The sequence below is a fragment of the Dermacentor silvarum genome, chromosome 1 (assembly GCF_013339745.2).
Source record: "Dermacentor silvarum isolate Dsil-2018 chromosome 1, BIME_Dsil_1.4, whole genome shotgun sequence".
Classification (NCBI taxonomy): domain Eukaryota; kingdom Metazoa; phylum Arthropoda; class Arachnida; order Ixodida; family Ixodidae; genus Dermacentor; species Dermacentor silvarum.
The window spans coordinates 188,425,625-188,445,114 of NC_051154.1; the positions used below are offsets into that span (position 1 = coordinate 188,425,625).

At 44.7% G+C, this 19,490-nt stretch overlaps 1 protein-coding gene across 4 annotated transcripts in view; it reads left to right on the forward strand.

Annotated features, from left to right (window-relative positions):
• The window catches only part of LOC119436536 (spectrin alpha chain-like), a 145,105-nt gene that overhangs the window by 114,254 nt on the left and 11,361 nt on the right, over positions 1–19,490 (forward strand). For all 4 annotated transcript variants that reach the window (XM_037703406.2, XM_049658460.1, XM_049658464.1 and 1 more), the window contains 9 exons: positions 795–1,023; positions 5,532–5,678; positions 7,280–7,538; positions 8,975–9,051; positions 16,667–16,803; positions 17,382–17,454; positions 17,555–17,851; positions 18,826–18,938; positions 19,032–19,049. In XM_037703406.2, coding sequence (XP_037559334.1) covers positions 795–1,023; positions 5,532–5,678; positions 7,280–7,538; positions 8,975–9,051; positions 16,667–16,803; positions 17,382–17,454; positions 17,555–17,851; positions 18,826–18,938; positions 19,032–19,049 — 1,350 coding nt within the window. The remainder of the gene's footprint in view (positions 1–794; positions 1,024–5,531; positions 5,679–7,279; positions 7,539–8,974; positions 9,052–16,666; positions 16,804–17,381; positions 17,455–17,554; positions 17,852–18,825; positions 18,939–19,031; positions 19,050–19,490) is intronic.

Consider the following 19,490-nt stretch of genomic DNA (forward strand, 5'->3'; position numbering starts at 1 on the left):
AAAACTTCACATTTGATGCAAACTGTAAAAATAGAAATTTGTGCTACTGTAACAATATTCAATACAATCGTTAAACAGGTTAAGGTCTCATAGCCCACCAAATTTCAAACGGCTAAATGCATTAGTTTAGTAGATAAAAATTCATAAATATAGCAAATTTTGAAAAGTGTAGCAAATTAAGAATTTTTTCTAAAACACTTCCGTTTTGTTTGCACAGAAGCCTCAAACAACGCTTGCTGACTCTTCTTTACGTATACGTTTTACACAAGAAAATGCATTCTTTGTAGCCATAATATTTTGTATTTCACATTGTTGTGAATTTGCGAGAATGCCCGGTGCATGAAAATGGCGCCTGCCACCTGAAGAATTTCGATGTTTTTTTTTTTTTTTTCCTAAAGTATCCATTTGTCAAAGAAGGCAAGTTCACTTTCGTACTACCGAGTGATATGCGCACAAAATATAAAATATTGAATGAAATCTAAAACATGAATTTTTGGACCCGTGTTGATCTCTCGTGGAATCACCCAACTGTGCATGTAATAGCTGTAGAAAGTCGTAGGATGTGTTTTGAAAACGTGACCCCAAGTTATATGGCATGGTGGTTTCAATTAACTTATTTTTCAAGACAGTCCTTCTTTGCGAGTTTCTGTGATCTTCCATAACACCGATTAAATAGCTTTTGCACATTGAACAACTGCAAGGGTACTTGGCATGTGTTGGTGTGTCGAATTAGTAAAGATGAGAGCAGGTGTTCCGTTATGCAGTGAATAAGCTTGTCTGTTTCCTTATTTTAGAGAAAAGAAGCTGTTGGTGGGCTCGGATGACTATGGCAGAGACCTGACTGGAGTGCAAAACCTGAGGAAAAAGCACAAGCGCTTAGATTCTGAGCTTGGCGCCCATGAGCCAGCTATTCAGGCTGTCCAGGAAGCTGGCCACAAACTTATGGCAGAGTCTAACTTGGGTGTGCCTGAGATTGAACAGCGTTTACAGGCCCTAGAACTCTCATGGCGTGAATTGAAGCAGGTAGGTCATTTGTACCTCTCGTGACTGGAGATATCAGGTTCTAACATTTTAGGTTTTTAGAGAATATCAGTGTTAAAGCGAGGTCAGCTACTGCTGATTAGTTTCTGTGTCACGATGCCTTTGGTAAAATTTGAAGCCTGGGGGTTCTTGCAATATTGGTATATGGTGTACAGTGAAGCCAACTTGTTGCAGTGTCAGTTACGTTTGCAGAGCATAGATAACATCCATGGCCACTGACACATGAATTTGATCAGTATGCAGAGAAGGGAGGAACAGAACTATTCCCACTCAAAAAAAAAAAAAAAACTTTACTGTGCGAGTCTGTTGTAAATACCCCTACATTCCCTACCCCCTTATGAAAAGATATGCTTATACTCATTAAACCTTATGATGCCAGGCACTTTGAGTGCACAGTTTGTAAATTTATTTAGTCACGAGGGTTGCAATGTGGGCTTGTTGGTAACCCATCTTGGAGGGTTTACGGTAGCGCGATTAAAAGACAAGAAGACACACAGGGACACACACAGTGCCGTGTGTGTCCCTGTGTCTTTTTTTGTCCTGTCTTTTAATCGCGCTACTTCAAACCCTCCTAGATTACAGTTGAATGTAAGAGGAAATTCAGGTTGGTACAATTTACAAGCACAGTCTGTTGGACATGTTGTAGTGTGATAGGTACCTGAACTTGTGCTTCATGCTTATTGCTGTGGATAGGTACAATTTTTAGGGATGCTGAAAAGTGTGAACTAAGTGAAACGCTTAAGTAGGCCTTTCTAATTGAGTTGAGATGTCAGCATAGGCCACATCCTAGGATTCAGCTTAAGTATGGACAGTCTGCAGTCAAATTTATGGCAAGTCCACTTGTAGAAAGTTGGGTATAATGAACATGAACAATTCATTAGTCATACACAAATTTGTGTGTGCTAAATTGTCAATGTGAAGAGGCTTTCTGGCAGCCTGCAAGAAGTTAAACAAAATTTCGTCGTAAGTAGTGCAAATGAAAGATTTCATAAACCTGTGACTGGTGTTTGCTCTAATTAACCTGGTATTATTGTGCACACTCTCTTGTCGTATCTTTTGGTTCTATTTATTATTTGACAGAGATACAGCAAAGGCCGTTTCTAGTATAAGTCACCGGTGTTGCGAATTTCCACACTGTAAGTTGTAGCATACATAACTGAAACATTTTTCAAAGGTTGTGCACATGCAAAACGTGTAGACCATGCAGCTGTGCGTGTGCGGGAATCAAAGCTTACAACTGGGATGTGCCCTCACTTTCGTTGACGAGGTGGCTCCTCCGTATTCCAAGTGCTGTACAGCCACTGCAAAGCATTTCGTTGACTCTACACCATACCGCAACTGTGGCTGCCGACTCCCAACGAACTGCACTAATTAGGCCTAGCCAGCAGGAGTATAGGGCAGCATGCTGTCGCTGGAAACTAGTCTTTGTTAAATTTTTGTACCAGTAAACGAATACATGAAGATTTAGCACGAGATCACGCGCACAGGCTGCACTGACGGCAGCATGTTTGAAGCGGAGTTCATGGGTGATCAGCAGGCATTTACCACAAACATGTATTGGAAATGTTTGTATGTGCGCATACTGGTAGGAATGGTGGAAGCTTGCATGAAGAAAACATTCTAAACTGATGAACTTGCAGAACGCAGTTTAATCTGACAACGTTGAAGAGTCAAGGTCGCATGCACAATATCTACACTTCACAACGACACGCATCACAATGAGCCGACGCAAAATGCACTTGCTTCCTCAACTGATTTTTGCTGGAATTGTAAAAAAATTAAATTCTTTCTACCGTCGCAATGAGTTTTTCTGACCTGCCCAATAATTCAGAGATTTTTGCGGCCCCGTCCATGTCTGAAAAAATCAGTCGGCAACTGTGTCTACATTCTGCTTACAAGCGAAGAGCCAAACAGCAACAAAGCGCGCACGTTTGCTGCGGACCTCGCACTGCTGACGCAAGGCCGGAGCGAAAGACTTCTCTGTCACCAAGGCAATCTCCACACGCCCGCTGAGCCAACACGCTGCCGCCGCGTTAACTCTTTCCCTACCATGGGGAAAATAGGTGTTTTTTGTAGGTTACACCAGATTTTTTTTTTCTGGAAGAACTACTGCACTCAATATTTTATGTAATACATAAACAAAAAGCAGAATGAATGCACTTTTCACGCATAAAAGTTTTATTAATGCGATATACGTCATAAAAAAGGTATGAATTGCCAAAATCAAGATTGTGGGATAAAATTGAACAAAGTTTGTGAAGACATGCTTGTATCTACTAGGAAAAAAACTGAAGTTATGAGATGTACGAAATGTACTGCCGTCTAATAGGCACTATTACCAAAAAAAAATCAATTTTTCGTTGAACAGGTATTCCACTACAAAAATTTAACTGCAAGCACTACAATTTGGCGTGCCGGGCTGCGGCCGCTAATGTTCCGGGCTGGTTTGCATCGTCGTCGTTTTCAGACTCAGTCCGATGAAAAGTATGCATCCTCTGACCCGCGGCTGCTCGATGCATCGATGAGATTAGCCGCAGAGGCAGCGGAATTGTGAGAAAGCGTGCGCGTCACGTCTGGAGCCGGACATTTTTGCGTTCTGCTTTGACGATCTCAAAACTTCAGAGCGCGCTTATTAATCGTCACCTGGGGGGAAAAGCGAACTGTTTAGAAAGCAAAAATTCACGTCTGATAGCGCAGTGTGTCTGTGAGCGGCGCGGAGGGCCTCGAAAGCAGAGTTTCAAATCAATAGCGGGCTAACGATGCCCAATGGGCGCGGTACGTGAAGATTTAACGGGCTTGCAGCCCATTATCACATCGACCCACGGCGAATTTTCGTTACGAGCATGCTGCTTAGACCACTAGGCCTATTGGGGCTGCTTTGTCAGATGTCTGCAACTCAAGTTATGGTTTGGCGCCGAATCGACGCAGTTGTATTCGCTTCGGCCTTGTGACGCTCAGACAGCTGACAAACCACCTCGCCAACAAAAACGAGTGCATGAATGACAGCAACGTTGTTTGCGGCTGCTACCTTTGCCTACCATACCTCTCGTACCAGACGCCGTTCGTAGTCTCACAACGATCTCCTTGTATCTTTGACAAACCCTTCACAAGACGAGCTTTAGATTTATACAGCTGTTGCGAAGATGTCATATGACTAATGCGCCGACTGTCTAGCTACAGATCCATTTGCACCATTGCTTACGGTCAGCGGGGAGGCCCCCGCCCCTCCCTCCATTTTTTGAGGAGCTTGACGCCCCCTCGGCAGGACAACTGTAGTACTGCGGCAACCATTCATCAAGCACTTGAGGGGCTTTTATTACCAGTAGTGCCTTGTGTGGGGCAATTCAAACTTCATTTTTCGATTAATGATTTAATCGCACTTAATCGGTTCATGTGGCATGAGCACAAACAGGAAAGCAGGTATAGTCGTACTGCTGCGTGCATTTTCCTGAGGCACTGCACGTGACGGTCACCACCCTTGTTCAACTAAGATTCTTGGCGCAGCATACTGTTTCGTGAGCCACGTGTGCATGAAGCTGCCTGCTCGTGAATTAGGAAAGGTTCACCTTGGTTTCTTTAGGTTACCAGTTAATTTTTATTCATTTAGTTGTGCATTATGAGTGCTGTGTTATACCAAAGACGCATGCATTTTATCCACTTTTGTAGGTAAGTGGGTACGAAACCATAAAATATATTGTTGTAATGCCTGAGGTCAATGAAGCAAGGCAACTAATGTTCTGCGTTGCAGCTAGACTTATTTGGTTTGAGTTTGCATATCTTTAACCCTTTACCTCCACAGTTATTTTTTAGAAAAACGTTTCACAATGCTTCAAGAAATTTGCTATCTCTTGATTGTAAACTAAAATGATCTGAAAGACAGCAGTCTAGTTATTTTTGCTTGTCGCGCTAAATATATAGGGTGCCCCAGGTGACGTTAGCTAAGCAGTTAAAGGCTGGCGACCAAACACTGTAGGACGTGTTTGGTCTTTGACGTGTTTCACTACCCGCCGCGGTGGCTCAGTCAGCTAAGGCATTGCGCTGCTGAGCACGCGGTCGCGGGATCGAATCCCCGGCCGCGGCAGCCGCATTTCGATGGAGGCAAAATCCAAAAACGCCCGTGTGCTTGCGTTGTAGTGCACGTTAAAAAACCCCAGGTGGTCAAAATTAATCTGGAGCCCTCCACTACGGTGTGCCTCATAATCAGAACTGGTTTTGGCACGTAAAACCCCGGAAAGAAGTGTTTCACTGCCGAATTCTGTGATTCAACGCTTCACTGGTGTACACACACACACGCACGCATGTGCACACAGACACAGACGCACACACACATACTTAATATTAAATCAATATTCGATTTGAAATCTACTATTCAGTATTCACACACCTGTTTTATGTGTTATTGTAGCTTGCATCTGACTTAGTAACATTTGTAAGCATCGGTCGCATGCCAACTTGCACAATTCTTTTCCTTTGGCCTGCTGTAAACTTAGATGGCCGGTGACCGTGGCCATAAGCTGGACGAGTCGCTGGTGTATCAGCAGTTCCTTGCTAAGGTGGAAGAGGAGGAGGCGTGGATTACTGAAAAACAACAGCTCCTCTCTGTAGAAGACTGTGGAGACACCATGGCTGCTGTACAGGTCAGTGGACTCTAGTACAGTTTGCCAATCACAGGGGACCTTTCACTGTTGATTACTCTTCCATTTTGTAATTTGTTCTTGATAAGTTGTCTAAATTGCATTAACCGCAGCAGTTGGCTTGCCTAAGTAACCTTTTCTTTTTTTTTTATCCATTCTGCAATTTTGCTTGCATGCATGTTGTGAGCAAGTCATCTTAAGAATTGCGAAATTTGCGGGTACTTTTGCAAAAGGTTACCTGAACTTCCTTGCTTATCCATGTGTGGGAGCGCAATATTATGTAAGTACTAGGCATTTGCAAACATGGGATTGTTACCTTTACTTACGTACTAAAAATTAACTGTCATAGGTGCTCACTAATGTCTTTTCCCAAAAAAATTAAAATGTTACATCAGATGTCAGTGAAGGGCCCAAAAAGACTGTTCAGATCAAACCTGTCACATTGTGTCTGCATAATATAAAAGTTGGAGATGTGCACACAGGTTTTATGGGACCAACCTTACTACAGTTAAACCTGGATATAACGAAATTGACAAATTCCTGAAAATCTTTGTTATAAAGAGAATTTCGTTATTTGCAGGTTCGGCGCGAAAATTCGAAAAAGAAACTCTTACCGTATTTTACTCGATTCTAACGCGCCCTCGATTGGAACGCGCACCCGTTTTCATCGAAGCACTCATCCTTGGGTAGCGGGCGGCGTTGTACTGTACTCTGGCATCAACTGCGTACTGCGCGGTGGCAGGCGGTCGCGCGGGCCGTATCTTGAAAGCGATCTGCGTTTGGGCAGAGTCTAGGCAGTGGCGGCTCGTAGCTTTGTGCGTGCTGTGCGTTCTCGGCGCTCAGTTTGCGTTGAAGCGATAGACAACAACACGAAGGTCACTTCGCTCGCTTCTGCAGCGGCGCTTCCACACGCAGCGAGCGTTTGACAGCGCGTGTCCGCGCTCATCGAGTGTGATGTATCACAGCGTCTGCCAGCACGTTGGCAACATCAACTGGAAAAGGGGAGTACCGGCTTGGCAGGCTAGGCCAGCTGCAGCAAGCAGCAGGATCAGGTTTGAGAAAGGAGGGGGAAAGGTCACGCCCGCAGCGGCGAGATCGCTGGGTTGAGGGATGCAGGCCCACCTCGCATACGCTCGCACGCACGCACATGTGCGCTCACTTCGCAGTCCGTCGCGGCGGAGAAGGTGCTTCCGGTTGCTGCTCGCGCAAAAATGAGAAAATTTGGGGCGAAATCTGTAGGTTGTCGGCGGGAAAAATTTGTTATATCGAGGGGGTCTCCTGCTGCCACTTCGTTACGTAGAGGTCTCAAATACATGTGCTTCTATGGAGTAACGGCGGGGAATAGAAAAACTTCGTTATATCCAGGAATTCGTTATATGGAGGTTCGTTATAAGCAGGTTTAACTGTAGTTGTGGCATACTGAGACCATATTGGTTCCCCTTGCTTTGAAGGTGAAATAAGGGTTTTCTGGGGTGGCTTTTTTTAGTGGCTTTTCAATTGGCTCTTCATCCTAGCCTCCGCTAAGTGGGGTCATCACATGGTTCAGAGGACATGTTGTACAGGCTCTTGTTTCAGTGATTGCTCTCTTGCACATTTTGCTGCAGGGGTTGCTGAAGAAGCATGAGGCATTTGAGGCAGACTTTGCAGTGCACAGAGAGAGATGTGGAGACACGGTGGCAGCTGGTCAAGGCCTAGTTCAGAAGGGAAATCACCACAAGGAGAGCATCCAGCAGCGGCTGGACCAGCTAGTACAGAGGCTCGATGCCTTGGAGGCAAGTGCCGCCCGTCGTCGAGCCAAGCTCCAGGACAATTCAGCCTACCTGCAGTTCATGTGGAAGGCCGATGTCGTCGAGAGCTGGATTGGTAAGCCGTTGCCATCGTGTACCACATTTCTCCATGACACTATACAGTCACACCACTGTTTAGTGAAGTGTTGCATGTAGCAAAGAATTTTTATAGATCCAGGTTATGTTTTAACAACACAAATAATTGAAATATTGTGCCTTCAATGTTAAACTGTTATTCATTTTATTTATGCTTTAGGCTGTTTGACACTGTGCACAGGAAGTCCTTTTGGACTCGTCCTCTGGTCCCAGCAGGCGTATGCATTATTTAATTTAATCAAACTCTCGTTAATTCGGACGTATTTGGCCACACATTCCTTAATTCGGACAACTCTCGGACCTCTGCGAGCACGAAGCGCCGCGAAAGAGCAAGAATGGCGGCAGCGAAAAACCGAAACGAAGTGGCAGAGTCTGCATCGTTTTGGCATTGTTTCGTATTGTTTTGGCAGAGTCCACATCACGTCGATAGTGATTGTGGTTTCGTCTGCAGTTATTGCAGCAAACAGTAGTTTCATTTTGACTGCATGCGTCGGCCGCATGCCTTCAGAAACGCCAAGGTCGCTGTCTATAATCGCATCGATAGTGGCTGCAGTTGACTCAGTGTAAGGCTGTCGAGGATGGAGAGCTACATTGCGATATATACATACAGACTATCTGTTGGTGACCAGCTGACTGGCGAAAAAATAATCTGGATGTGCACGCGGTAATGAAAAACATGTCTCAGATGAAAGCACGCGTCGTGGCTGCGCTGCAAAAAAAGTCGCGAGGCCTTCGCCATTGCGAGAGCCAATCAGTCACATGATGAGATTTGCAGCTTCCACACTTCTATTGTGCAGACTAGAAACAGGATTTGCTCATTCATAAGCGTGTTGACATATTCTGCATTTTTTCTTTGTTTTCTTGATACCCTCGATAATTTGGAAATTTTTTTTCGTTCCTGTGAAATCCGAATTAACGAGGTTCTACTGTATATACTAGTTAACATTGTTAATTGAATTTATGGTGTACATTTAATAGGAAATTTTGGGACAGTTTAATCCTAAGTCAAGTTCATTTCATTTGATTTTTCGACAAGTCTTGTCCCTAAAAATAACAGTCCTTAAACTTGTCACTCAGTGTCGCTTATTGTGCATGCTGAAGCTGAAATGTCAGCAGATTCACCCCAGAGTGCTACAACTTCGTTGTACATTGCATGCCATTCTGAAAGTAGGGCAATGATATTTGATCTGTAGCTTGGCAGAGTGATGAAATGACTATGCAGAAAGCTGCACTACTCCGGAGTACATCTTTGCGCTGAGGTTTCTGCCTCAGAATGCAAAATTAACTGCTCAGAGTAGCAGACTTAGGGATGAAAGTATCAGGAGATTAATGAGGTGGTCTTTTCATACCAAAGACATTTCAAATTTCTGTAAAATGTGTTTAAAGGTGAAAATAACCTTTCTGCAACTTTCACAGCCGACAAAGAAGCCCACGTGCGCTCCGAAGACTTTGGTCGGGACCTCTCATCTGTGCAAACTCTGCTTACAAAACAGGTATGCTACCCACTTATAGTAGCTGCATGTGTATTAAGAACCTGTTATTGTTCATAGTGGACTGCAGTTGTCAATGTAGCAAATAAATGCAATGGGGTATCTCCAAGTAAAAAAAAAAGGGATATTAATGATGTGCACTGTTCCACATTTTGGGGCACGCATTTTGTACTTAAAACAGGTAGCGCCACCAGCACAGTATTTTCTGCAGCCTGTGAAAAAAGGAAGGTTAGATAGTTTTGAGGGTATTCGTAGTCCGTGCTTAATTTTGCACCTCAAACAGTTTCTATAGCCATGTACAAACAAGCCCGACAGCAGACGTTCCTGAACGTGGCGTGGGGAAGAAAAACACAACTGCACACGCCATAGTGTTTCACAGGAATTTCATTTTGTGTTAAGACATGACATTTACACAATTAGTGATAGGTGTGAACAGGAATTTTGCTTGAAATAACCATCTCGTGCCGTTATTTGTTCAAATATAGAGTTTTTCTTCATTAATGGGGGGGCCCCGGGGGTCTGCCACCATGACCGGACCCAAAATGCAGTTCGAACTATCCCTCTGTTGAAGTTTTGCCAGTTAGAAATATCAGGACTTCACTGTATCTGATAAACACTAGTAAGCGCGGAACACAGCAGTTTCTTTTGCGCCCTCTGAAGTTGGTTCTATGACAATTATAAGGCAGTTAAATAATACAGCAGGAATTGATCCAAAAAGGACCAGTGTAAAAATTTCAATCATTTACTCTATTGCTCCAAATTTGCAACACCAAAAATGTCCTTTTTTCCCTGTTAGCCTGCTGCAAAAAAACTGCTCTAAAAGCTTCTCCAGCAGTTGCATTCCTGTGCACATTAGAACAGCCGTGCAACACTTTTTGAACATTGTCAATAAATGTTTTTTGCACCAGTAAATAAATCTGCTTACTCGCTAGACAATGCTTTCATGAAATCTGAGCCACGCATTCTTCTTTGTACCGTATTTTCCGTACTATTAGTCGTACCCCTGAGTTTTGAAGAAAAAGTCGGTATACATTCGCCGACGGATTTTTCGGACTCCAAAAATTCGGAATTCTTGGGTATTCCGGACTTGATAAATGCACCGTCAGGGTTCCCATAGAGCTAATGCATTCTCGCAACCAATTTTTCGGATGAAAAGAAGCCCCAAAGTGATTTTCTTGACTGAATCGCTCGTTCCAAGCCACGCACTTGATCTTGGAGGCCACCATGTCGGATTTTCCGTTGGCTTGGCCACGCTTGGTTTCCAGTGGCCCGCTCTATAGCCTCCAAGATTGGGAGGCACACGCTATCAATAGGTGACGCTATCAAAAGAGCGAAAGATTCTGGGATGCGCCGTCTGCTCGCTGTTTCCGGTTCGAGGAAGCGCTGCTGCCGCCACCGCTTCGCCGTTGAAGCCTATTGATGCACTTGCAGTCCGGCTTTGTCACACTCAAAGATTACCCGGTTGCAGGCGCCTAGCAAAACCATGGTCGGCTGTTGAGCCATTGGCTGCTCAAATTCAAGCGTTGACTCATGTAGCTACTGCTTTGCGCCGTCCCTTGCCGAGTCAGCTGTGCACAAGCATCAGAGGCATGGCTGCCACTGCCAAAACTGAACCATCAGTGAACAAAAAGAAACTGAACGTTAGTCAGTGGCACTTAATTATCAGGCGGCAATGAGCTAGCTGTGTAAGGGCAGACACGGAATGATTCCCCAAGATATTTATTTCTCTAAGATTGACTCAAGCAACAGTAACTGTTTCAGTACTCGCATGCACATATAGAGGTATTATGAAACATGGTTTTACGGCCCAAATTTAAATGGGACACAGCGAGATACATACATAATACTCGTAACCAACTAGCCCACCTTAGTTCCTTGAACACAGATAGAGATAATGCGCAGTCGTAATATGTCGGCGATACGGCCATTTCCCCATCTTGTTGACAAAAAAGCGAAAACTTCTGACTACATACCACTTCAAATGAACCTCGAGTTTGGACCGAGAAATGCCGTTGACAGCGCGCAGTTTTCATACATTTTCAGCACTTCATTTTCTAATTACGCTAGCGGCGCTGTTACTGACGATATCAGTTGATAAATTATCGAATAAAGATAAATTTTCCATCTGTCTGACTGACCTGCAGGCAGTACAGTCAGTGATGGTGCGTCCAAGCAGCGGCAAATGTCGTTGAGCTAAACCTGGCAGAAACAAAAAAGGCTGCCGAAACGAAAACCAGAGTTCGTTTATGAATAAAAGCGTATCCTTGCCTTTCTTGGCTAGTCATTGTCGCGCCTAGAGTGAACTGAAACCTAGCAATCAGCTGCATGAATGGTACGACATTGCTAGTCGACAAAGCGGACAGAAAGCTTCGCACGAGTGACAGTTGAAACCGTGTACAAAAACACGTGCGCCGGGCATGCCGCCGATGCCGCCGCGTTGTCCGTCGAATCGGAAGCTGCTAGCAGACGATGCGCCCCACAATTCCCTGCGATTGCTCATTTTACGGGTCACCTCTAGAGAGCGTGCGCCATCCTCAAGTCTCAGGCATAGAAAGACTGGAAAACAGCGAATTAGGTTTTGACTTATCCTACATGCGTAATGGACAAATGGTGCAACAGAAGATCCCTGGACTGATGTACGCAGACGACATTGTGCTACTAGCGGACAATAAAAAAGATTTACAGATACTTGCGAATATCTGTGGGAACGCAGCGACAAATCTAGGCCTTAAGTTTAGCACAGAGAAATCAGGGATTATGATCCTTAATGAGCACACGAGTAACTTCGTGGTGTTAATTCAACAGCAAGTAATACCCATAGTGAAGCAATATAAGTACCTCGGCGTACACATAAACGAAGGAAAGAATTACTCAAGCAACCACCAAGATAATCTGAAAATAAAGGGGAAGCGGAATGCAGCATTAATGAAACACAGAGCACTGTGGGGCCACAATAAGTATGAGGTGGTGCGTGGAATCTGGAAAGGAGTAATGGTGCCAGCGCTAACATTCGCAAATGCCATTATATGCTTAAAATCGGATATATTGGCGGGTTTGGAAGTTAACCAAAGATCAGTAGGCCGGTTGGCTTTGGGAGCACACGGTAATACGACAAATGAGGCAGTGCATGGAGACATGGGTTGGGCCTCTTTTGAAGTCAGAGAAGCACAAAGCAAAATTAGTTTTGAAGAAAGGCTCAGGAACATGGATGAAAATAAATGGGCGGCTAAAGTGCACAAGTATCTCTACATGAAAAGCGTGGACACAGAATGGAGGAAGAGGTCAAGGAAGTTGGCAACCAAGTACAGGATAATCGAAACTGTAAATAGACAACCGGGGTCATCAGAAAGAAAGTGAGAGAAATAGAGACCGTGAATTGGATGCAAAGAATGGAAACGAAAAGGACAATGGAGATTTACAAGAATGAGAAGAAAGAAATTAGAAGGGAAAATCTGTACGATAACACAAAGGGCAGTGCCTTGCTATTTGAGGCTCGAGCCGGTTGCCTAAGGACGAAAACATATCGGAACAAATATTCGGAACTAGATGAGACATGTGTATGCTGCAGTAAAGATCCAGAGACCACTCAGCACATCCTAATGGAATGCGACGGGATCCACCCAGCGAGAACCGTAGGTAACGTGCAACTCCCAGAAGCGCTTGGGTTTAAAGTGGAAGGAAACATAAACAGATCAGCCGTAGAGATCAGCTAGAGACGATTAGAGTACTGGTGGAAAAAAAGTAGGGAAAAGATGGATGCGACCTGATCTCTTAAAATCATAGGCAGCGGTACAAGGTAAATTTTTGAAAAAGAAAAATAATGATAGGTATACAAAAATGCTAGATAAAGAACATGTATAGTATACCTGATTAAATCAAGCAGGCTAGGTGACTATTTGTCGCCGCCCCGTTTCAAAGGGGATGCCAATAAATCATCATCATCATCATCTCGGAGGCCATGCCTGCACTCTAGGGGATGGCGCTTTTTCTTTTATCTTTCTTTTTTTGGTCAGCACTATCGTCATAATCACTTTGCGGGGTCTGGTTTAAAGTTTCGATTGCTATTTTGCACGTGGTGTGTGTGTGCCTCTCGGAGACATCACATCTTTGTGTGTGTTTGTGCGGCTTCAAATTTGTGTGATCGGCGCCACCACCTTTGCCTTCGCGAGAGCCAAGTGGCGCGAAGTGACTGGGCTCGTTGCTTCAATCTCCATGGCAATCTCCGCTAACTGAGATTGGGAACCACCCTTCCCATCTGTGGACGCGCATTCTACGTGCGGCGCAATCATGCTGACGAAGGGGCGCATTTCACCGCCACTTACAAAAACCCAGACTGAGCACACCCAGAAAGAGAAAGAAAAAATGCTTCTAGAAGTGAACAAAAATGGCAGAACCACCTCAGAGCTTGCCAACTTTGTGCTGCTGTGCATATCCGAGTGGAGAGAACGGAGAATGTACGGGTACATCAGTGACATAGCGAGACAGAAACACAAAAACGTATCAGTACATCAGCGACACTGAAAGGGTTAACTCAGTTGGCAGGATGAAAACGCTTGATGAAAAAAAATTGTGGCACCCTTTTCTTATTTATTGTCAGTTACGTGAGTTTAACCTTTTCTTTAAGAAAACTTCACTATGAGCAAACTAGTACAGTAAAACCTCGATAATTCGAACTCGGTTAATTCGAAATTTCGGTTAATTCGGAGAATTTGAGCGGTCCCGTCATTCTCAATGCAAATTCTACCGGATAATTTGAATGGCCCGCGTGGCTCTATTTGGATAATTGGAAGTTTCCGGCTTGTAGCAATGTGCGGCGGTTAGGTTAGGGCTGCTCCGTACAGTCGCCAACCGATTTTCCGAGCTCGTGGGGACTGAAAAATAGTCCGAAAAACTCGTTAGGCCGAAAAAAAGAAAATTATTAGTGCGGCTTTAAAAAAAACGCTAATAATGCCCTGCCTCATACTACGCTTAGAAGGGATCGACTTGCTTGGATTTGCGCAGCAGTGACGTCGTCTCCGTGTACAGTCGACACGAACGTCACCGCGTTGGCGATCTCCGCCAACGGAGTTCGCTATGGAGATCCAAGAAACGAGCTTCGCACCGCTTAGCTCTCACGAAGGCACAGGAGGTAGCGCCGATCACTGAGACATGGGTATCCGAGACACCTGCTCAATGTACATGCCGTGTTCAAAATAGTAACCGAAACTTTACAGATAAAAAAAAAAACTCTCTGAATTAACAAGCGTGGACTCACCGCTCTCCATGAAAGCGCGCGTCACCCGCGCTGTCACTCGCACATGCAGCGGGCGCGCGGCAATAAAAAAAAACAAAAAAAAACATCCCACAATAAATGGTTACGATAGTGCTGAGCGCATATACTAGAAGGGAAAAAGTGCAGTACTCTGGACCGTTTTGTCAGCCAAGTAAGAGCAGCCATTGCCTCCGAGACGGGAGGATGGCGCGAGCTCTCTATTGATAGCGCGCGCCTTCCAATCTTGGAGGCTATACAGCGAGCCACTGGAATCCAAGCCAGTGCAAAATCCAACATGGCAGCCTCCAAGATTGGGTAGTGTGGCTCGGAAAGAGCGATTTAGTCCGGAAAATTGAACTTTGGGGTCTCAATTCGTCCGAAAAATTGGCTGCGAAAATGCATGAACTCAATGGGAACCTTGATGGTGCATTTTTGAAGTCCGGAATATCCAGCAAGTCCAAATTTTTGGAGTCAAACACCCCCACGCCCGCTTTCGCGGCAGTTATCGATTCCGTGAACATCGTCCGCAACTTTGTTGAGTGCAGTGTGGGTGATATTTGTATGCTACGTGCTGTGAGCCAGCTGGAGAGCATGACACTAGGGGCGGCGAACTACCGCGCCAAGTAATTCCGCATCAGTGATTATTTGAGTAATCTTTCTCGGATATGGAAAATAAAGGTGGTTTCTTTTTGTGGCAAGTTCTTGCTTGTTTTCTTTTTTTTATTTATTCATTTCGGTTAATTCGAAAATCCACTTAATTCGAAGAATTTTCGTGGTCCGGCGACCTTCGAATTATCGAGGTTTTACTGTATGTGTGACCTCCAATCACAGAGGTACCCATATGAGAGAGACAAAGCTGAGTACCACTGCACTAGCTACACGGCGAGCCCTAGGAGCTAAGCTCTGTCACCAGTCACATCACTGTTAATGCAAGGTTCAGTTCCTTTCAGGACACACGGTTTCTTTTACTCGTTAAAATATATATAAATATTGGTCGCGCCAGTGGGAATGGTTTTATGCATATATGCTGCACCAACAAAAATTTGGGAAAAAACTGCAACTTGTAGTCTGGCAAATACGGTACTTTCAGTGGGGAGCCTACAGTTTCATTAGACATTCTACTCTTTCCTTCAACTTCCTAATACTGCTACCACTTTCCATGTCTATTTCTATGAACCTATGTGATTGCCATTGGCTGGATTTTTTAGACACAACAGTGAAGCAGGACCTCTGGCAGAATTAAACGATCAGAAATTTTGTCATTGTGAGCCATTGACTGGTAGCATAGGATGATACTGCAGCACCAGTACTGTGGTCTCCAATATCAGGGGGTGCAAAAGAGGTTGCTCCACCCAATTTTAAGCTCGTGCCGCTAACATAAGTTCAGTGTGATTACCATATTTATTTGCATAATGATTGCACATCCCCCCATTGCTTTCCAATCAAGAAGTGCGTTCGTTCTTTTCCTCGCATAATGATCACACCCAGAACTTGCTGCCGTGAAGTAGGAGACACACAGTACAATTCGGCGTCCAATACGGCGGCCAATGGGCCGTATCGGTTGCCTGGTGTGTGACAAAAGTAGGAGACGCACATTATGATTCGGCGTCCAATACGGTGTCCAACGCACTGAAACGGCATCTGGATCCGAGGCGTTTTGCCATGCCGTAGTTCCGAATCAGACGCCTGGTGTACAACAAATGTAGGAGACTCGAATTACGATTTGGTGTCCCATACAGCAGCCAGATCTAAGGTGTTTTGCCATGCCATAGCATCGAATCGGACACCCAATGTGTGACAAAAGTAGCAGGCACTTCATACGATTCGGCGTCCAATAACGGCGTCCAACGCACCAAAACTGCAGCCAGATCCAAGGCGGTTTGCCGTGCCATAGCGCCGAATTGGACACCCGACATGCGACAAAAGTAGCAGGCACTTTATACGATTCGGCGTCCAATAACGGCGTCCGAAGCACTGAAACGGCAGCCAGATCCAAGGCGTTTTGCCATGCTGTAGCGCCAAATCGGACGCCGTATTGAACGCTGCATCGTACCGTGTCTCCCGTAGTTTTGTTGCATGCCAGGCATCCAATCAGGCACCAGTGCCAGATTTCTGGGTAGGGTGAGCCAGTGCTCCCAAATTTGAAGGTCGAGTTCTGGTGTTATTGAGTGAGGACAAACATGCTTTTTTGGAGCACAGGGGACTATGGAAACCATGTCATATTATATATATATATATATATATATATATATATATATATATATATATGAAAAAAAGTCCCGTACAGCTATCACGTTTCTTACTCGTATGTGTACAGTGTATATTTTCACAACGAAAATTCAGTACAACTTGGATTTTTTTTCTTAGGAAACCTTTGATGCTGGCTTGGGAGCTTTTGAGCAAGAAGGCATTCAGAGTATAACACAGCTCAAAGACCAACTTGTTGCTGCTAATCATGATCAGACAGCAGCCATAATGAGGCGACATGATGATGTGCTTACTCGGTAAGTCTTGCACAAAAAGCATAATGTCTAAGATACAATTTAACCTTAAAGGGCATTTCTTATTTTCTATTTAGCCTAATTCCCCCTATTCCTCCCCCCTTGCCCTCTGTAAATGTTGCCCCATTCTCCATGTATGATGCACATTCAAGTACTCCAATAAAGTCCAAAGCAGCAGTTTGCTTTGTTTGTATTGTTTGCATATGGTAGCATATTTTAGCTGAAATATTTAATGGTAGGATAAGGCAAAATATGAGGTCCTGTAACATTATTTCAGCTCTAATAATTGATAGCTTTCATACCAGTGCATCATTTTTAACTTCATTGCAGTAGGGATATAGTGAATGCTACAAAGAAATTGTACCTACATTGTGATTGTTAGTTTCAGTCAGTGGTAGAATTGCTCAAGGTTTATAGGTAGGGGAAGGAGATTTTTAGCATTTTTAAAGGTGTAGGCTGTATTATCTTCAGTTCAGAGTGCACTTATTCTGCTAAGCCGTTCATCATCTGTTTTTGACCATTTTTCAAGCTGTTTTTCATCTTCAGTACATATTCAGTAACCAGATGACTCAAATTTTCAGCTGGAATAATTTACTGGCAGCTTCAAATGCCCGTAAGCTTCGCCTGCTGCACATGTTGGACCAGTTCAAGCAAGTAAGTTCACCACTTTTACTGGGCTTTTTCGTTCCTGGATTGCCAAAAAGTATTTTTTCTTATGTCAAATACGATTTTCTTTTCCCTTCTATCTTTCCAGATTGAAGACCTCTTCCTCACATTTGCCAAGAAGGCATCCGCCTTCAACAGCTGGTTTGAGAATGCTGAGGAAGACTTGACTGACCCTGTGCGGTGCAACTCTGTGGAAGAGATTCGTGCCTTGCGAGAGGCTCATGCACAGTTTCAGAACTCCTTGGGCTCAGCACAGGCAGATTTTGAAGCCCTTGCTGCCCTGGACCGACAAATAAAGAGCTTCAATGTTGGACCAAACCCTTACACATGGTTCACCATGGAGGCTTTGGAGGATACGTGGCGTAACCTACAGAAGATCATCAAGGTCAGTTTAAGTGTCTCTCATGATTTCGATTTGTTGCTAGACAATTACCAAGTGTGAAAGAATAGCTGCACAGTCAGGAGTGTTCCGAAAATTTAAGGAGAAGCACTTCTGAGTGTGCATGTGTGATATCATCCTTGAGCACGCGCAGATGAGAAAGTGGCGTGCCGGGCTCACTGATCTCTACTCAGTAGCCGGCCTTGACGAAGTCGTAGCGCGGACACACGCCACATGTAGTGCAGTTCTGCTACGTCAGCGAAAGTGGACACTCATATAATCTAGCATGTGGTGCATTCTGCCTGACTGGCGGCATTCATCGTTCATCGTGGTGTGACTGGTTCAGGAATAGAACATGTCCTATCTCACGCCCCAGCCGCTAGACCAGAGTGCATCGCATGCTAGCTTGGCTGGCCAGCAATTTGCTGGCCTACAGTTCGGGTGCACTGAAGAGAGCGCGCTGAGTTTGCACCTTTGCCAAACGAAAAAGCACTCGCTCGCTGCAGTCTTGTGTACATGAGCTGCAGCAACAGCCGATCGCCATGCTACTGTGGGTCACGTTCAACATGTCGAACAATACAGGGGGAATCTTTGCCAATTCTGGCGTCTCCAACGTGGCGTCTTCCAACTTCGCTGGCCGCTGCCTGTCACGCTGAAAATGCCAGACTATAACTTGTCCCTGAGAGATTCGTAACGGCAACATGTCGCCATATTGAAACACAGCTGTCGACGCTAAGTAGAGCAAACTTAAAACACGCTGAGGCTGCGCGTGTTCAATGGGCCAATGAGAGTGCCGAGGCGCACGATCGAATCAGGCGTACACGTCCTGACCAGTGAAGTTTGAATTATCTGGCAAAGGCAAAACGTCCGATCAAAATAATGAACGTTTGGGCCCGTAGAAATGTATTGGTGCCGGCCAGGATCTTTGCTAACCTTTGCTTGCTTCACATATATGAACACTTAGTCCTCATTCCACACAGGAACGTGATATCGAGCTTTCAAAGGAGGCCCAGCGCCAAGAAGACAATGACCACCTTCGTAGAGAGTTTGCCAAGCATGCTAATGCATTACACCAGTGGCTTACAGACACACGGTAAGTATTTTTAAATATTTCATTGCAGAGCGCTTTTATCTCTGTCAGTCTCTAACGTGTACTTTCTCTTTTACATGATTTCCCAATACACAGGATGTGGCTGCTAGATGGGTAAGTTTTTTCCCAAAATTGCTATTGCTCTCAGGAGTGCTGACACTCGAAGTTGTGTGCTCTTTGAGCTATACTGTAATGTAGACATGCAATTAAACTTTGGAGTGCTGAAGGTATGCATGGATTTGTAGCTGGCAGGGGCAGTTTATGCCCGTAAGCCATGCATAACTGCAGAAGTTTGTACTGGTTTCTGTTTTTCCAAGTTGTGATGGCATTCAAGTTTGCCAATTAATGTCGACAGTAATTAAAAGAAAAAGTGCTTGCAGGCATTTATTGACCCTTTTTTGCGGATCGATTTATTTTAACGAAACGAGATGGCACTTTCGGCAGCGCATTGCACGTGGCCTCAGCGACAGCACACGAATACAAAACCATTACCGCTTCTACCTTGCTTCTGTGCGATCAGCTGTTGGAAATGCAATTGAGTTGTCGCTAATGCAC